Source organism: Lonchura striata, chromosome 1, assembly GCF_050655825.1.
Source record: "Lonchura striata isolate lonStrDom1 chromosome 1, ASM5065582v1, whole genome shotgun sequence".
Lineage (NCBI taxonomy): Eukaryota > Metazoa > Chordata > Aves > Passeriformes > Estrildidae > Lonchura > Lonchura striata.
The window spans coordinates 61,789,026-61,805,619 of record NC_140703.1 but is presented as its reverse complement, the minus strand read 5'-3'; the positions used below and the strand labels follow the sequence as shown (position 1 = coordinate 61,805,619).

General features: G+C 38.2%; 1 protein-coding gene across 18 annotated transcripts in view; it reads left to right on the top strand.

Annotated features, from left to right (window-relative positions):
• ENOX1 (ecto-NOX disulfide-thiol exchanger 1) overlaps positions 1–16,594 on the top strand; it is a 355,527-nt gene that overhangs the window by 272,915 nt on the left and 66,018 nt on the right. For 17 of the 18 annotated variants that reach the window (XM_085577203.1, XM_085577161.1, XM_077781383.2 and 14 more), the window contains 2 exons: positions 2,550–2,762; positions 16,175–16,281. In XM_085577203.1, the coding sequence (XP_085433329.1) occupies positions 2,550–2,762; positions 16,175–16,281 (320 nt within the window). The remainder of the gene's footprint in view (positions 1–2,549; positions 2,763–16,174; positions 16,282–16,594) is intronic. The other variant, XM_077781387.2, reaches the window with a different exon arrangement.

Sequence of the window (16,594 nt, the reverse complement as noted above, 5' to 3'; positions counted from 1 at the left end):
AAAAGAAATGAACAATCAGATTTTCTAAGGCAATCTCTCATAGCTAAGAAAGTATTCTGAATGGAAAAAAATGGATTCACAGTGAGTTACCTTACACCAGTCGCTAAGTGAGCTCAAGAATATAAAAGTTAGAAATTAAGGTGACATAAATTTTAAAACTGTAGAGAAAAGATTTTATTAACTAATGTGCTCCTGTTGTGCATATATTACCCTCTAGCATTTTTGAATGTAACTTCTAATTATGTAATCAATGAAGATGCTGATGTTTACCAATGAAAGTATTTTTTCCTGCTCTGTGAGCAGAGCTGTGAATTAACTATAACAGTCCCACAGTCCTCTGCAGCTCACTGGAAGTACAGTGTGATGAAAAGAGGTTTTCAGCATGTCCTTTTAAATGGGTAGAATCTAGTGGCAGAAGGATGATATGTTTACGAACATCCCTTACAGACACCCACTGTGACTGATAAAAACAAAACAAGGGGAGGGTGTTTTATTTCATAGAGATATATGCAAAACATATATCTCTATAGCAAAACAACACATAAATGAGTATTGGGGAGAGACTAAAAGAAGGAAAAGAGAGGATATTTCTGTGCTGCTGATTTTCCTCATGCATGGAAACATGCTAACATTGCTAGAAACCATTACAGGTTATTCTTATTTACTAGTGTAATTATAATAAACATTGTGTTTCAGGGGTGAGTTCTTGGCTGTGTTACATCTTTGACATCCAATTCCATGCAACTTAGCAGGCTGAAGATTTTTCCCAAGTATTTTGGAGAGACTTACCCTCGTATTTTCTTGCAGTGAAGAGGATTTGCATGAGTCTTGTTTACATTTGGCATTTCAGGGGTCTATATTCAGCCAACCTCACCCATCAGAGCCACTTAATACATTCCTGCTGCAAATGTACCCAGCAAAGCTCAGAAGTGGAGTCTAATCCAAGGAGACAATATGAAATTAAAGGATACCCACCTGACTCTTCCTGTCCAGCGAAAATTAATGAATGGTGATAATGAATACCATATTAATGTTTTATAACAGATACACCATTGTACACAGAGAAGGTGTTATGTGTTATTTTGCACTTTTTTCTTGGAGGATCTTGGGTGAACATGCCTATTCAGCTGTGGAGAGCAAATCTTATTGCTGTTGCTAAAAGCATGCTTCAGTTAATAAGATGTTAAAGATCAGGCAATGTAAAAATTTCTTCTTCAGAGGCTGTGGGCACAGAGCATGTCACTAGTACTCTCTGTATTTTAGTCTACTCACCTTTTAAGGAAGTGATTATTGATTCAGAATAAAAGCCAAAATCTTCACTCAACAATTAGTATTTCATTATTCTTCATATGTGGAAAGCAGACAGGTACAAACTGTGTCACCTGCTTCTGTATCCTGTAACACAGTTGGCTCGGTTTAATATTTTCCAGTTTTTGTTTTAAGTGTCTATTGGTTATGACTACCCTGCATCTTCCTGCCATAACCATATACCTTCTTCTACAGAAAGGAGCCATCTAAAATATATATACAGAAATATAACCAAAAAGCACTAGATGAGATGTTTAAAATGAGTTGTTGGGAAATTGAAGTTTTATTGAGTAAAATCCTGGTGAAAAAATGATATCAAATTGCACAAAAATGGTTCCACAGGAAGACACTCCTGTAATAATATTTTTTTGCAGTTCAGTCTAAATGGGACTTAAAAAGAAATGTTTCTTCTTAATCCTGATGAAGCCTGAAGTGTAATGGATGCTGTGCTTAGAGTCTTCTGAGGAAGCTGAGAGCACTGTCAGAGGAAAGAAGATTACCTGGGGAGGGAGTGTATAAAATCTAGCCTTCAGTTTTGGCAATCTTTCTGCAGAGAAAAACAACTTTCGTTACCTGAATGGCAAAAATGAAGCTGTAATCCAGATGTTTTCCTGAATTCATCTGGAATCCTTTAAAAATATATGTAATGTGAAACATAAAACAAATAGTAGAAAACAAATAATACAAAACTAATGCTGGCACATTGCCTGTTCAAAGCAGTTCCTTGTAATTAATCAGTGTTTTGAGGAGGAATTGTTCAGCTTCAGCATTGTTCCTTAATTAACAACATGATGTTAATGAAATCTGCTGACAGAACTGTGGCTGAGCCCAAGCTCCAAGACTGAGCTTTTGGCTGAGCAGATTATCACAGACACATTTCATTTCCTCAGTACCACAGAGGTCTCCTCACTCCCGCTGTAAGGTCATTCCATATCACTGAACGACTTTAGGGAGACATTGCGAAAGTGAAGACTCAGGCCACAGGGAAGGAGGGCAGGCTGCTTTTTGTTGTGAGAAAGCTATTAAAATGAGGAGAAGACAAGTCTTGAAGGAAGATTTATGTAGTTTCACATGGCTGTATTTGCCTCTTACATCTGATAGAACAAAGGACACAAAAGTTGCCCAAAATGATATACTGCAAGCAGGATTTATGGTGATTTTAATGTGACATGGAGCAGAAAATGTGTTCTCAGCAGGATATTTATGCCTGCAATTTGAAACCTGTGCTTTGATTGTTCTAGATGATAGCAAGTTTTCCGAGGCCATCACGGTGCTGCTCACCTGGATTGAGCGAGGCGAGGTGAATCGTCGCTCTGCAAACCAGTTCTATTCCATGGTGCAGTCGGCCAACAGCCACGTCCGCCGGCTCATGAATGAAAAGGCGGCTCACGAGCAAGAAATGGAGCAAGCCAAGGAGAGTTTCAAAAATGCCTTAACAGGGATCCTCACTCAATGTAAGTAACTCCCTTTTTGTCAGTGTTGTAGTAGTGATGGTGGTGGTGGTGGTAGTGGTTTTATGATTTTGCTTGTTTGTTTGGGGGTAAGTAGTTGCGATGCAGTCATGCTCTACTTCACATCCTATTTCATACTCTATGGCAGTTTGGAGGATCAAGGACCATTCCTAAGAACTTATTATTCAAGGTGAGCAAAGTTTCAGTAGTTTTTTTTATTAATAGATGAAGACGTGCTCTATTCACAATGTCTACCGTTCTGTAGACATAACGCTTCAAGAATGGACAAGGCAGAAGCCTCACTGCTCTGAGAAAAGATCATGGTTTTTTTTTGAGAGAAGGTATATGTGGCCTGTGTGTGGCAGCTAGTTAACTAGGTCAATTACAGAATAGAGCACAATTAGGTAATATTTTTACCTGGGTTTAGGTAAAAGGCAGTAGAATCCAGTAACTTGTAGGGATATACTTACAGGTAAAGGCCACCTCCACAGTAGAAAAGTATGCTGTACTGATGCTGGCATCAGGACTGGTTGTCTGATACAATGCCAGTATTAATTGGGCAGATAAACTGTCTTAAATATCTAGTGCTGGCAGCTATTTCCTTAGTACAGAAATACAATCAATGAATTTACGCTAATGAGGTTGCCTCATAAAACAATGATCAGGATACTTGCCTAGAAGTTTTCTTCAAAGGCAGGAGAGAGGAGAGGAGGGGAGAGGAGAGGAAAGGAAAGGAGAGGAGAGGAGAATATGAGAAAAAGCAAAAAGAAAAGACAACAAAGAAAGAAGAAAGAAAACTGATTTAATTGTTGGTGGTTTTTAACGTGTCTACTAATGGCTCCTCACGGAAGAGGCATGATGATACTCAGAGAAGTGAAGCCTGAAGCCAACTCTAATGCGCCAGTTGAGAACAAAACTCAAGATAATTTACCAGATAGAGGACACTGAAGTTGTTACATTGTAATTTCTGAATCATACCCCTAATCTTTAAATTTAAAAAAAGCCCTAAAGGCTTTTGTGCAATTTATTTCTGGTCCCTCAGTGAACATCCTACAAAAGTTAGGGTTGAAGACATAAGCTTGTATGGACTTGTCTCTTGTCTGGCTTAGCAGAGCAGCCACTAAAGCTTCCTGCAAAAGTGATGGAGAGCTCATCATCTCAGAAGACAAATTCACCATAGGGCATATATCCTAATGTAAGAGTTTAGATGCCAGAACTTAGAAACAAAGATTCCAGGCCAAAGACATTTTATTTCTGTGGACATATGTTCAGAGGGTAAATTTAAAAGACTAGCTAATTCCCTTGGTAATTTGCTAGGCATTGTTGTCTTCTGTCTCAGCATCTAAAAGGCAGTGTGAGGCACAGAGATGCAAGCACCACTCATGGCGTGCTGTTCAGTTCACACCAGGGCCTCTCTAGTTTTGTGTGCAGCAGCCAGCTCTAGCATTCAGAAATGCCTTCTTCAGCTGCATTAAAAAAAGTCCCCCATTGTCAGCAGGCTGAACTTTAGTTAAATCAGTCTAAATTAGCCCATTTGTCACCAACTGTTGTAGAACATCTGTCACTTGGAAATAGAGATCCCTGTAGTTTCAGGTGGAAATATGCAGTTTTGGCTATCTGTTTTGCTCCTGTAATGTGGTGAATGCTGAACTTACAAAAACAGAAATAGCTCTGGCTTCAAAATGTGAATTTCCTAGTGCCACAGTAAAAGCAGAGTCTGGAAGAAGAAAGTTTCTGACAGATATGGCCTAGGAGGACAAGGTCAGCAAAAAGCATCCTCAGGGAAGGTGCTATGCTGTGGATTTTACAAGTTTCAGAAGCTTTCCATATGTTCCCCATTGTTTATTTTATAAACATTATGAACATTGACCATTATTAGCATTAATATATCTTATTAAGATTCCTTGCAAACGTGCTGCGAACAGATGGATAATGTTTTTCCTTTACACATGCATATGCCTACGGTTACTAAGCATGGAGATTTTGAAATGAGCTCCCCTTTTTCAAGGAAATTTGAATTGATCTGTATTTGAATTGATCTGAGGAATATTCTTTATGAAGAAGAATTTGAAAATACAAGGTGTCCAAAACAGGTGTGTGTGGCCTATTAAATTCTATAGACTGACAGAAACACACTTGTTCTCTTCTGCAGTTAAGGATCCAAAAGTCTAGTGTAATGCTGCAGCTGTGTGGCCATTTGACATAAATATTACAGTATTTAAGAAATATCATGTGGCAGTCCTCTCCCATGAACTAGTTCAGATGTCAACTTAGAGCTGACCATTCTGGGCTTTCTTTGCGGTCAGAAGAGAAGAATAAGAATCTCCACAGAATGAGTCATCGAACTGACCTCATGGTGTTCTTCCAATAAGATGAATCATCCCTTGGATATGCCATTTTTTTTCTCTGCTGCCCATAGAGGATTCACAGGGGGCCTAGCTCTGAACCAGATGTCCCACTTTTCACATGCCTTGTTCAGAGCAGATTAATCCCACTTGCTGTGTACAGCATTGATACAGACGGCTGTAGCATAAGGGAAGAACTTGGAGTTAGATAAAAATGCCAGCAATTAATGTTATGAAGAGTGAAAAAGAAATAAAATTGGCTTCAAGTTCACTCACCTGGAACACACACACACACACACACACACACACACACACACACACACACACACACACACGCACACAGTATTAGTGGGTCTCAGTAGAAAATACTTTCTTATTAATGAGGATTAATGTGACCAGAGCATTTCATCTTATGGCCTAACTAATAAAGAAGTACAGGCGTTGAAATCTCTGCTACAAATTTGTGCCTGGAGGTATTTAGGAGATTACTGAGCAGATTACCCCTAAAAATTTGGGTCAATTGCACAGCACGTGAATTAATTACCTCATCAAGGTACTTGTGCCAAGATAATCTGTGAAATAAAGTGTATTAATGTTGTCACACCACAAATTTATAGCACCTGATTTAAGTGCTACAAGGAGTCTTAGCCTTGATATGGTGTTTCTTTAATTATTTAAGGTATAAAGAGAGAAAAATATACACTTCCTTCTTTTTATTAAATTACTTGGTTTTTCTAGATTTGAATTTGTGCTTAAAGTATGGATTGTTTTCAAGGATTTTTGGATAGGTCTGTATTCATGGTTTGACATCTGTTTACTTCCACATCTTAGCTACATTTGACACTGCCCCTTGACTTTCAATTTATCTCTGTTTCATTTCCTCACAAACCACCTTTTCATTCTAAGATTTACAGAGGTTGATCCTCATGTTGAAGGAAAATGGAGGCCCTAGAGATATTCCTGTTGGGCTGTTGGTATTTTTTTAGACTACACCAAAGCTGCAATTACCTCCTCTGACTCTCTTCTCCTTGCACTGTAAACTCTGCCTACCTCTTACTGAGTTTTCAGACTATTTAATGTTGTCTTCCTTGACAACACTGAAAAAGGTACCTACAGGTGAATAATATTTCCATATTCAAAAATTAATTTCATATCTAAAGAGTAAGACACACAAGGTGATGGAAGTGTCCCAGTATACTGGTTCACAGGTTACACACATGGTGCAATGAAGTCTCCCATGGCTGGTTACTGAGCAGATTATGACACTCCATCATTTGATAATTTTTGTTCATTTTACTATCAAACTAACGGACTTAGTGGACTCTGAAACCAAGTCCCCATCAGAGTCTATGAATCAGTTGCTTGTGTGCCTGTGGGGTAACAGTGGGAATGTGGATTTTATCAGGGAGCCCCCTGGCCAGAATATTTGACATAGAATTACAGAATCAGTAAGGTTGGAAAAGACCTCCAAGATCGAGTCCTGCCTTTGAATGAACACCACCATGCCAACTAAACCATAGCACTAAGTGCCATGTCCAATCATTTCTTAAGCTTCAGTCACTGCTGGGGATGATACCTTCACCACTGTCCTGGGCAGTCTGTTCCAATGGTTAACCACTGAAAAAATTCTTTGTCATTGTCCAGGATGAACATGGACAGGGGGGAATAACTTTAAACTGAAAGCGGACCGGTTTAGATTAGATATCAGGAAGAAAAATTCTGTGAGAGTGGTGAGACAACTGGCACAGGTTGCCCAGAGAAGCTGTGGATGCCCTATCCCTGGCAGTGTTCAAGGTCAGGTTGGATGGGGCTCTGAGCAACCTGGTCTAGTGGAAGTTATCCCTGCCCGTGGCTGGAGGTTGAAACCAGATGATCTTTAAAATCCAATCCAATCCAAACCATTCTATGATTCTATGGATTATGAGATTATGCAGTTTACCTCCTTTGCCTGTTGCTAAGCATCTTCAGCCCTTATTTGTGAAACAGGAAGTGAAGCTAGATTCAACTTTGAGCTGATTCAGTAGGCATGTCTGTTTAGGAAGAATCAAAGGTTTGGGGAGAAGGCTGTGTGTCATGTGCCCCTTTTTGGGACTCTCACAGTTGTCACCTTGAGTTTTCCTTTCCTTTCTACTAAAGGACTCCAGTGTGTTAAATTACATCAAATATTTTTATCAAATAGCTGGTAGATATCTGACATGAATTACACCCCAATAAAAAAAATTGTATTTAAATAATCCCAAAGGGAAAAGCATTCTCAATAGACTGAATAAAATTCTCCTCCTTTCAGGTGTCTTCATTTTTATTTTCTGATCTCCCTGGATATGATTTAATCTGTTTTAACATTATCAATGCCTTCACATTTTTTTAATGTTAAAAAAGTAAGAAAAATATTAAAAATCGTTTTTGAGTTCTCTTCAAAAAATGATTGGCATCAGTTTTGTTTTTCTCTTTACAAGTTCACTTCAGAAGTTGCTCTCTTGATATACAAAAGATAGAATTTATATTGATACAATGATGATTGGTAAAATCACTGTCTCATCTGATTTTCTTTAAATTCTATACTTCAGTACTTTCTCCCAAAAATCCTTCCACTTTTTAGTATTCTCATACTAACAAAAATTAAGCTGGTTTCATTACATATTAAAGATATTAAAGATATTAAAGGCATGCTGATTAAAATTCTCATAGCAGTCATATTTTTTATATACAATCATGCTTTCCAGAGTGTTCTTTGAATTGCTCCACATTAATAACAACTTTTAAAAGGATTTTCCTGCTCTTTAATTGTCCAGTCTTACAGTCTTTCTTTTCTTTGCCACTGACTAATTCAAAAATATGAGCTTACTTTATGTGCAATTTTTAGGTCACCATTAAGCTCTTTGTGAAAGAGATTGAGTCATATAATGTGTTTTTACAGTGCAGCCCATTTCTCAGTTGGTGTCATAGAATGCCACTATAATACAAACATTAATTATTCATGTAATTAGTTACCACTATTACTTTCTACCTTGATGCATTTCTAAAAAAGAAAAAAATAATTAAGTACAAAATAACCTCTGCAATCCATCCAGTTCCTTTTGTTAGCTCATTTAGTCAGTGTGCTCTTGGCTTGTTCCTATATTGATAATTTGTCCAGTAAAGCTCAGCTGGATCTCTTTACTCTTTCTCAGTTGTCCTTCTATCTATGACATTTTCTATCTCATATACACATTCTCAAAAGCATTTCTGTACAGGATGCTGTGGCAGTGACAGAGAATAGAGATGAAAGACTCCATTTTTATTTTACCTTGCATCTTGTAGTTCCTCCCTTTCTTTTGGCAATATAACCGTTTGTGGTTGCAATTTGTAGTATTTCACTTCTGTGTTTCATTTTCTTTGAATTTCTGCATTCCTTCCATTGTCTGTAGCTTTCACTCCACCTAAACTCAATACAAATCTTGGTATAAATTTAAGAATGGACAGAATTTCAACAGAAGCTCTTCTGTTATTTTTCAAATAGTTTATTGTTTGGTTGGTTTTTTATGTAGTCCATTAAATACGCATGGTATTTTGCAGAAAACTAAAAGCACTGCCTTCCAAGAGATTTCAATCTATTTTGACAACTCATGCCAGTTGCTTGAAATCTGCATTTCTCCTAGATGATGACACAAGGTTCAAGGCAAAGGAGCACATGGAAATCTGTGCTTGTTTTGACTTGCCTTGCTGAGTAGAGACAGGGGTAAGGGCCTGATTGATGCATCACAGAACTGAGCTGTAAATATTCTATGGAAATAAAGGATGAGGGAAGAGACATCAGGAAAGGAAGGAAAGGTGGTTTCACCCAAAAGAATGAGTTGGCTGTGCATACCGTGTGGTCTGCACATCTAAAGCTGTTCAGACTGCTTATAAATGATTGAATAAACCTTATAAACATGAACAATCCTATGCAACTATGAGTGATTGAAATACTTGCTCCCTTCAGTGTGCACTAGACATGCTTCATATCAAATCACTGAATTTTTCATAAATGCTATAGTCTATGACGATGATAGAGATGTTATGGGGCAAGAAAAGCGTTTTGGAAAGGGATAGACTATATGGGAGAAAAAGATGGACACAAACAGAAGGAACAAAAATACAGAAGGACTTGTGATCATTTGCAGCACAAATGCAGACCGAGGAGCATCTAGAAGGAGGAAGCCATGGCAGGCAAGAGAACATAAGGTATGGCAACAGATGGAGAAGTAAATTTCACACCTCAAGTGCATGAGACAATTTTTTAGTTTGATTGCCAGTAGAGGCTATGGCTGTTGAAACCTCCTTATCCACATCTTTATCATTTTTCTACAGCAAAAGAAACCATATTATGCCCCCCAAAAAATACTGCCCTCCTGATCTCTTAGGAACATTTTAATGTGCAAGATTTCTGCATAATTATTACTTCACTTAATGGGACCTGCAATGGCTTAACATCATTTATGATGTTCCTGCATTGCAGAGTTCCCTGGGTGTTCTCTTTTTGGACAGATTTACCAAAAATGGTAGTTCCCACTTTTGCTATTTTTAAATCTGAGAACTAGGAAGAAAGCTGTGCCTAACAATAAATAAAAGAAAGAACAGCTAATTAACTGCAGTACTTTGGGAATGGTTTATAATCTTGTCAAGCCGATGAAGAAAGCACCATTCACTTCATCTTCCTTTGAATTGGTGGGGGGCAGTTGAGGTTTTTCTAGGTTTTTTTTCTGGTTGTCAACATAAGGTCCATAAAGTCCATTCAGTAATGTAAGATGGTGATGTTGAAAGAGCAGGTACTGTGCATTTGTACTTGCCCTCCTGTGTTGTGCTGGTCTGATGTCAGGCTCCTGTTTATTGAGAAATGACATGAAGGTGAAGTGGTCTTGTTGAGTCCAAGTGATTTATCACATGGCACAGTGCCAGCCTTTGAAGTTACACCAAGCTGTCAGTTTCTCTGTTGTAAATTAAACCACAGTTTCATAACCTAAAAGATTTTCAAAGCTTAAATTGTAGATAGATTTTCTAGCAATACCTTGCATGGCAAACTGGACTCTCTTTAATTAAATTGTGGGGGTTTTTTTATTTCGAAGTTTAACAGGGAGCATTCTATTTCTAGAACTAGCAAGTGTTGATATACATACCTCAGACAAGTTACTGCACAGGTTTCAGTATGAATCCTTAAATTGGCCACTTTTAGTATCCCCATACTGCCTCCTCTTTCACTGTTCCCCATTGGGTTCCTTAGCTGAAAGGAGAAAGGAAAACAATGGCTGCTGACACAGGGATTCGATATTCATACAAGAGCAGGGGTTATAGTAAATGTTGTGGTATAAATACTTTTTTTTCTTTGTGTCTGTGGAAGGATCTCCTTATTGTATTAGAAAGAAGTATGTCTTCCTACATCACCCAGGTTTGGACCACTGCCCATTCACTCGGCCTCTTAATGACCCACACAAGCAGATTGACTCGGGCCAGTCTGAGTCAGGTGGAGCAGGAAGAGGGACCAAGCATGAACCCAGACACACACCCTGCTGGTCTCAAATGCTGTAGGCCTAGTCAAAAGAAAAGGTAGAAATAATTTAGAGAGAGGACATTCTAGTATTCAGGTAGGTGAGCCAGGGTAGGAGGAAAACATCCTTCTTCCTCTGGTAGGCCTTGTAATTGCTGTCTGCACTGCTGAGACCTCTGTACCAGGGTGAGAGCAGAAAAGGTCAGACTGCTAGTAAAGGATGACCCCTCTGACTCTGTCTGCAAGATTAAATTAAGCTGAGCTAGGGCAGGTTGGCCCATACTGTTCAGCTGTTAGAAAGTTGTTGCTCTGAGTCAGCCAGTGTTTTCCCACAAAATATGATACAATTTAGAGTTTGATTCAGGCCAAGTAGTTTCCCAGAAAAACATCTTTTTGGGAAGAGAAGCACTTTCACTGCAGGGACACTCAGCATGTTGTGCCTGTTGGTTTCAGGGAGCAAGAATGGTCCCTGGTTGTTTTTGATCACTAGTGCAGATGTAGTTATTTGGTAGAAGGGCAGGTTGAGAAATGGCATCCTTGCAAGCTGACTGCTACACAGCAAAACCATTTGGGAGATAAATCACTGCAGGCATCAGTCTCTCAGTCTGTCCAAAAAAAAGTGGCATTTGGGGATCTAATAGTGAAGTCCTATGGTTTTCTCTTTTATCATGCTATGTCTTAACATCATGTCTTAAGGAACCTACAGGCATCTGGGCAGCACACAGACCAAATTTCTCTGACAGAGTTGCAGATAATTGTGAATTTTAAACAGTTTGTTTTTTTTTTTTAAAGAAACACAGCCAAACACAAAACTCCAACAAAATCAAAAACAAAGTGGAGTGGGTGATGAAGTATTTTGCACAGCTGTCAGAACCTGTATCTTCATTATACAAATCTATAAATGGCCTTTGCTTATGTATCCAGCTGTGGTACACTTTACTTTAGGACCCATCCCTTGCATTACCTGCAGTCTTCCCCAGGGTGATATTTCCAGCTCTTATGTTTTCCTCTGCTAGTCAAAGGCAATCACATCTGTTTCTCCGTCTGTGGCATGTGAATCGAGTAACAGGGAGAAGCTGCAGGTTTTCAGCTCTAAAAGTGAGAAAGGCAAATTCTTTTTTTGAAAGTAACCATAACCAAAAGAATGAGTGTTTGGCTCAAATTAATTAAAATAACACATGTTTCATTACTCTGCACTCTATCTACCATTTCTCGTACCAATGTCAGATGTCATTTACCTATGCACAATTTTAGCCTTGGACTTAATGATAAGTTCTGTTCAGCTCATTACCAAATGCCTTTCAGAACTGTTGCCAAAAATATTCTTTTCCCTATCCAAAACTGACCTGGAGACTAATTCATTCACTACAGCATCTAGCCTTGACTACTGTAATTCCTTGGTTTGCTGGGCTTGGAGCCAAATCGATTGGCAGACTGCAGCTTAGTCAGAATTCAGCAACAGGGCTTCTGACCCAAACCACGCCAACGCTCTATCCTCCCTGCGCTGAGACTCTGTATTTGAAAAGCGTGTTATACATTTACTGTAACAGTTTCCTTTACACTATAATTTTATGGGTTGAATTTTTCTTTTACCCTTCATGTCAACTGTCACACTATTGCAGAATTTTTCTGTGCTAAATTGCCGTATATTCTACTCTGACACTTGCAGTAATTTAGTGCAAAGCCCATTTCATCCTGTGTCCTTAATTGGTGGAATTTGGAGCAAAATTTTACATGAAATCCGATTATTTTATCTACCAGCCAAGACTTTTGTTTTCATTCTAACAATTTTTTTTGTTCCTATTTTGTTTAGTTTTCTATTATAAATTATATATATTAAAATATATAGTGTAAAATAATATGCATGGCAGCTTGTAATGTAATAAGCAAAGGAAAATTTGAGTACTTCTTAACCCCTGAACCCACAGATAAATTTCAGCCTTCACTCAATTATGTATGTAAAATAGACTGCTTGATAAATGTAATGCAGAGTAAAAGTATCCTCTCTACTTCTTAAACTGCAGATGAGGTTACACTTTGGTTCTCATTGATTTCTGTTTTCCTTTGGTAGTACAAGTTTCAAACATCTTGTATCAAATATTTTCTTGCCCTGGAGATAGTCTAGTTTTCCATTTAATACAATCTTCTATGCAACTTCTGCAGGCATTTTTTAAGAGATTTTTGCCATTTTTCCTACTTTTTCTGCTTGCTTTTACTTTCTACTTGATAGCAATACTTTTTCCAGGTAGCATTTTTTATGGCAGCAGGAACTGAATCTTAAACTTCCTATTAATTTACTTACTGTGAGCTGGTACCTCTAATAAAGTGTATTCCACTTGCATATCACTCTAGGCTTAGTTGTTTGGGTCTTTCTGGTTATTTATAACACATCAGAAAAACAATTAGATAATAATCCTTTGTCCAAAACATGCAGCATAAATTAGCAGCCACGGAATAAGTCATTAGGAAAGATGCAATTACTTACATCCTGTAAGCTATATTGATGGGAAAAACACGCCATGTTATGGACAGTTCCAGAACAATGTGTTTTTTTAAATCCTAATTTAGTAAGGAAATAGCTTTGCATATGGGCAGTGAAAATTTGATATAGCATAGAACTCACTAACAGATGTTTGACAATGAATATTTCATGTTACTTAATAATTCTACTTACCAGTCACAGTTGACACTATAGTGCATTCTGGAGTTCAAGGTGCTTTGGAGAGGTAGATATGACCTGTTATATAGTTTCAGAAGTTTCTTCCTGGAGACAAGAAATAATCTGAAAACCATGGTCAGCAGTGAGACTCAGATTAAGGAGATATCAGCCCAAAATCTGGGGCCTCTCTTTGGCCAAGTTTTACCCAGACACAGCCAAAAAATGAGTTAACTGAGGAGTTTGTCAGCTAATATAAGCCTTTCATGGCTTCTCCTGAGGGGTGAATCTACCATCCCTATGGGCTGTGTGCTGCTGGATCACTTACCCGTACAAATTTGGTCCTGATCAGGAGTGGGTACATCATGTCTTGTCTTCCAATTTCACAGAGCACAGGCATTATGCTAGCTTTAGGCTTTCGGGATACCTATGAGAAAACAAATGAGTCTTGCTGCAACAAGAACAAACGTGACAGAGCAGGTTTACATTGCATTGCCATCTCATAGCACACGAATGCAGGATTTTGGTGCAGTACAAAAAGATGTGGAGGCACTTTCCTGTACTGTCAAACCTTGGCCTTGGCTGCTGTTTAGCTCTAATGTAATTCTTGGAGACCTTTTATATTGGAATTTGAAAAGCTTCATAGTCTAGATTGCTGTGAATATTGAAATTTCTGTACATACATTGACACTTTCTTTGAATAGAGCACTGGTATGTTGGTCCTTGATACATACTAATTTAGTATTCTCCTTTGCATCTTCCTTTTTATTATCCCTTGCTACCTGTTTCATAAAGTTTCTTTAAATGCCTTATTTTTTATCATATTGTACTCATAATATCCTACTTCTCGTCACTTTTTTAATTCCAAAAAGTTTAGGTAAGTGAAGAAGATCCTTTTAGTATTCACTTTGTCTATTGCAGTTATGCAAGAAAAAGCTATGGCATTTTCCTAGCTTGTGTTTCCATTGAGGAAAGTTTCTGAAATTACCAGATAATGACTTTTGATAAATCTTAGCACCTGTTCACATAATGGAAATTAAACACTTTAAAGTTCAAATGTTTTTCAAAATTCAGATGATCTTATTAATACTTATTAGTGGAAAATGGCAAACCAGCTTCTCCTTGTATCTTTGTGAATCTTTTCTACTTGAATTTCCACTTGCAAACTGAAAACAGATTGTTAATTAGGCAAAATTTTCTGAGCACCTGGGTCATCAACAGAATGACAGTAATTAAATTCTAGCCTCAATTTCTATACACATAATAATAGAGTGCTTTACCGTTTTCATTCTTTTCAAATTAATTGAAAACATATACACAGCATTACTTCCTTGATACATCCACTCTTTAGTCTAAGCAAGTTGTAGTGGGCTTCTCACATCTACCTTTAAAAGCTGAATGAATTGCAAATGGTTAAGATCATCACTGTGGGTCTGAAACACTTTCTTTATTGTAAACTACCTATACTTATTCGTTTTTTAAAAAATGAATTACAATTATTTTCTGTGACTTTAGAAGGCAATTAATCATCCCTGAAAGAAAAAATGTTGTAATTTTCTGGAATCCAAAAGCAGCCTTCAAAAGTGGTAAAAAACAGGGAATAGAAGAAATGTGCTCAAATGAGAGAGATTAGATTTTCGTGCTAGAGGTGAAAGATACTGCTTCAGTAGGTGAGCTCACCATTTTAGGAAGGACAGGTTGCAATGTATAATAAGATTCTCTACATCTGTGACTTAGGGGAAGAATGAGAGAAACTCTAGATCAGCAAGATAAGGGAGCAGGACAGAGGGTGTTACAGCACTCCCGCCACCACTTTTCAGTGAGAGGAGCAAGAAGTGCTGCAAGCTGCAACTTGATAAAGAAAGGACATTGTTTCCACCCAGGAATCTAAAGAGATAAATAGCAAAGAACCTTGTCAAAGAGTTGAAGCATTTTTCAGTTTGACTTCATAGGCTGGCACAGCTGCTCATTCATGAGCACAGCTGAGGTTATTTGTAGGTTATTGGTGTTTTCTTCACGTAATTGTGTGGGATCAAGGCAACTTACATCTCAGCCAAATTATTTTTAGGCAGGTCACTGTTGTGGAAGGACAATTTTACTTGTAACTGAAGTGAAGAGAAAGAAAAAAGTGCCGAGAGAAAAGCTTTCTCAACTGAAGATCATAATTATCCTAGAAAACTGATCTAAATATTGATGTTTGGCTCCAGAACAAATTGATTAGAGTTGAATGAGGGAAGCCCATTTCACATCTATTCTTCATCTTATATGGAAGAAAAAAGTGTCTGTTCATAGGCCATGGAGACAGCACTGATCTACCACAGGTGAGCCTTTTGATAGAGAGTGAAGGAGAAGCAGCAGCTGCAGCCACAACCTGCAGGGTTGATGTACCTGCAGGTAGAAGGTTTAGCCTCCTCCTGGTGGAAGGTTTAGCCCTTCCCACCTGCTGACAAGTTCCCACTATCAGATAGTCACCCTCCAAAGCAGAGCCTGCCTGCCCTCCATGCTTCTGTCCGTGCAGCCCGCTCGTCTGTATGCCACTGCCACAGGAGAACACGTGTCAGGTGGATGTCTCAAGGGTCATTTTGGTCACACACCAAAATGTGTGTGCCACACACGCAAAGGTGTGTGCCAGCACAGGGAGTGGTAGTGGACATCACGGGGAAACATCTGCATGCCTGGTTCTTGGTGCATAGTTAAGAATTGTGTAGACTAAAGTTATGGAGACAAACTTGAAGGGAGACATCTCCAACATTGATACAATGTAAGTACGAAAGACACATCATTGGATGGATATTGATGATGTTGTTTCAGTAATGACATCATCCATAGACTCCTAGTGTCTTTGCTTTGCTTCTCTATAGTGATCACAACATAAATTGCTTGTCTTGTTTGACTTCCTTGTTCACCAAAGTTGAGCAGATTGTCGCCGTTTTCAACGCTTCTACCAGACAAAAAGCTTGGGACCATTTCTCGAAAGCCCAGCGAAAGAACATAGACATTTGGCGAAAGCATTCTGAGGTTGGTGATTTTATTTTTACTTTCTATCCATCATCTCACAGCTGGATTGACACAGAACGAGTGTGATTGTAGCTGGACATAGTGTATTTGGCAATATTTACAGCTACCATTTTAGCTGTTAATCAACTGGCCATTTGCAGTCTCATCTACAGTATGAATTGCTCCCATTGCTCTCATTATGGTAATAGTCATTAAATAACATGAAGACAGGGAGCAATGTGTTTTTATTTTTCATGCAAAATTTGGGAAATCATTAGAAGATTATGTTTACTATCTAAAATAATGAACTGACATAGGGAAATTAGGAACAATA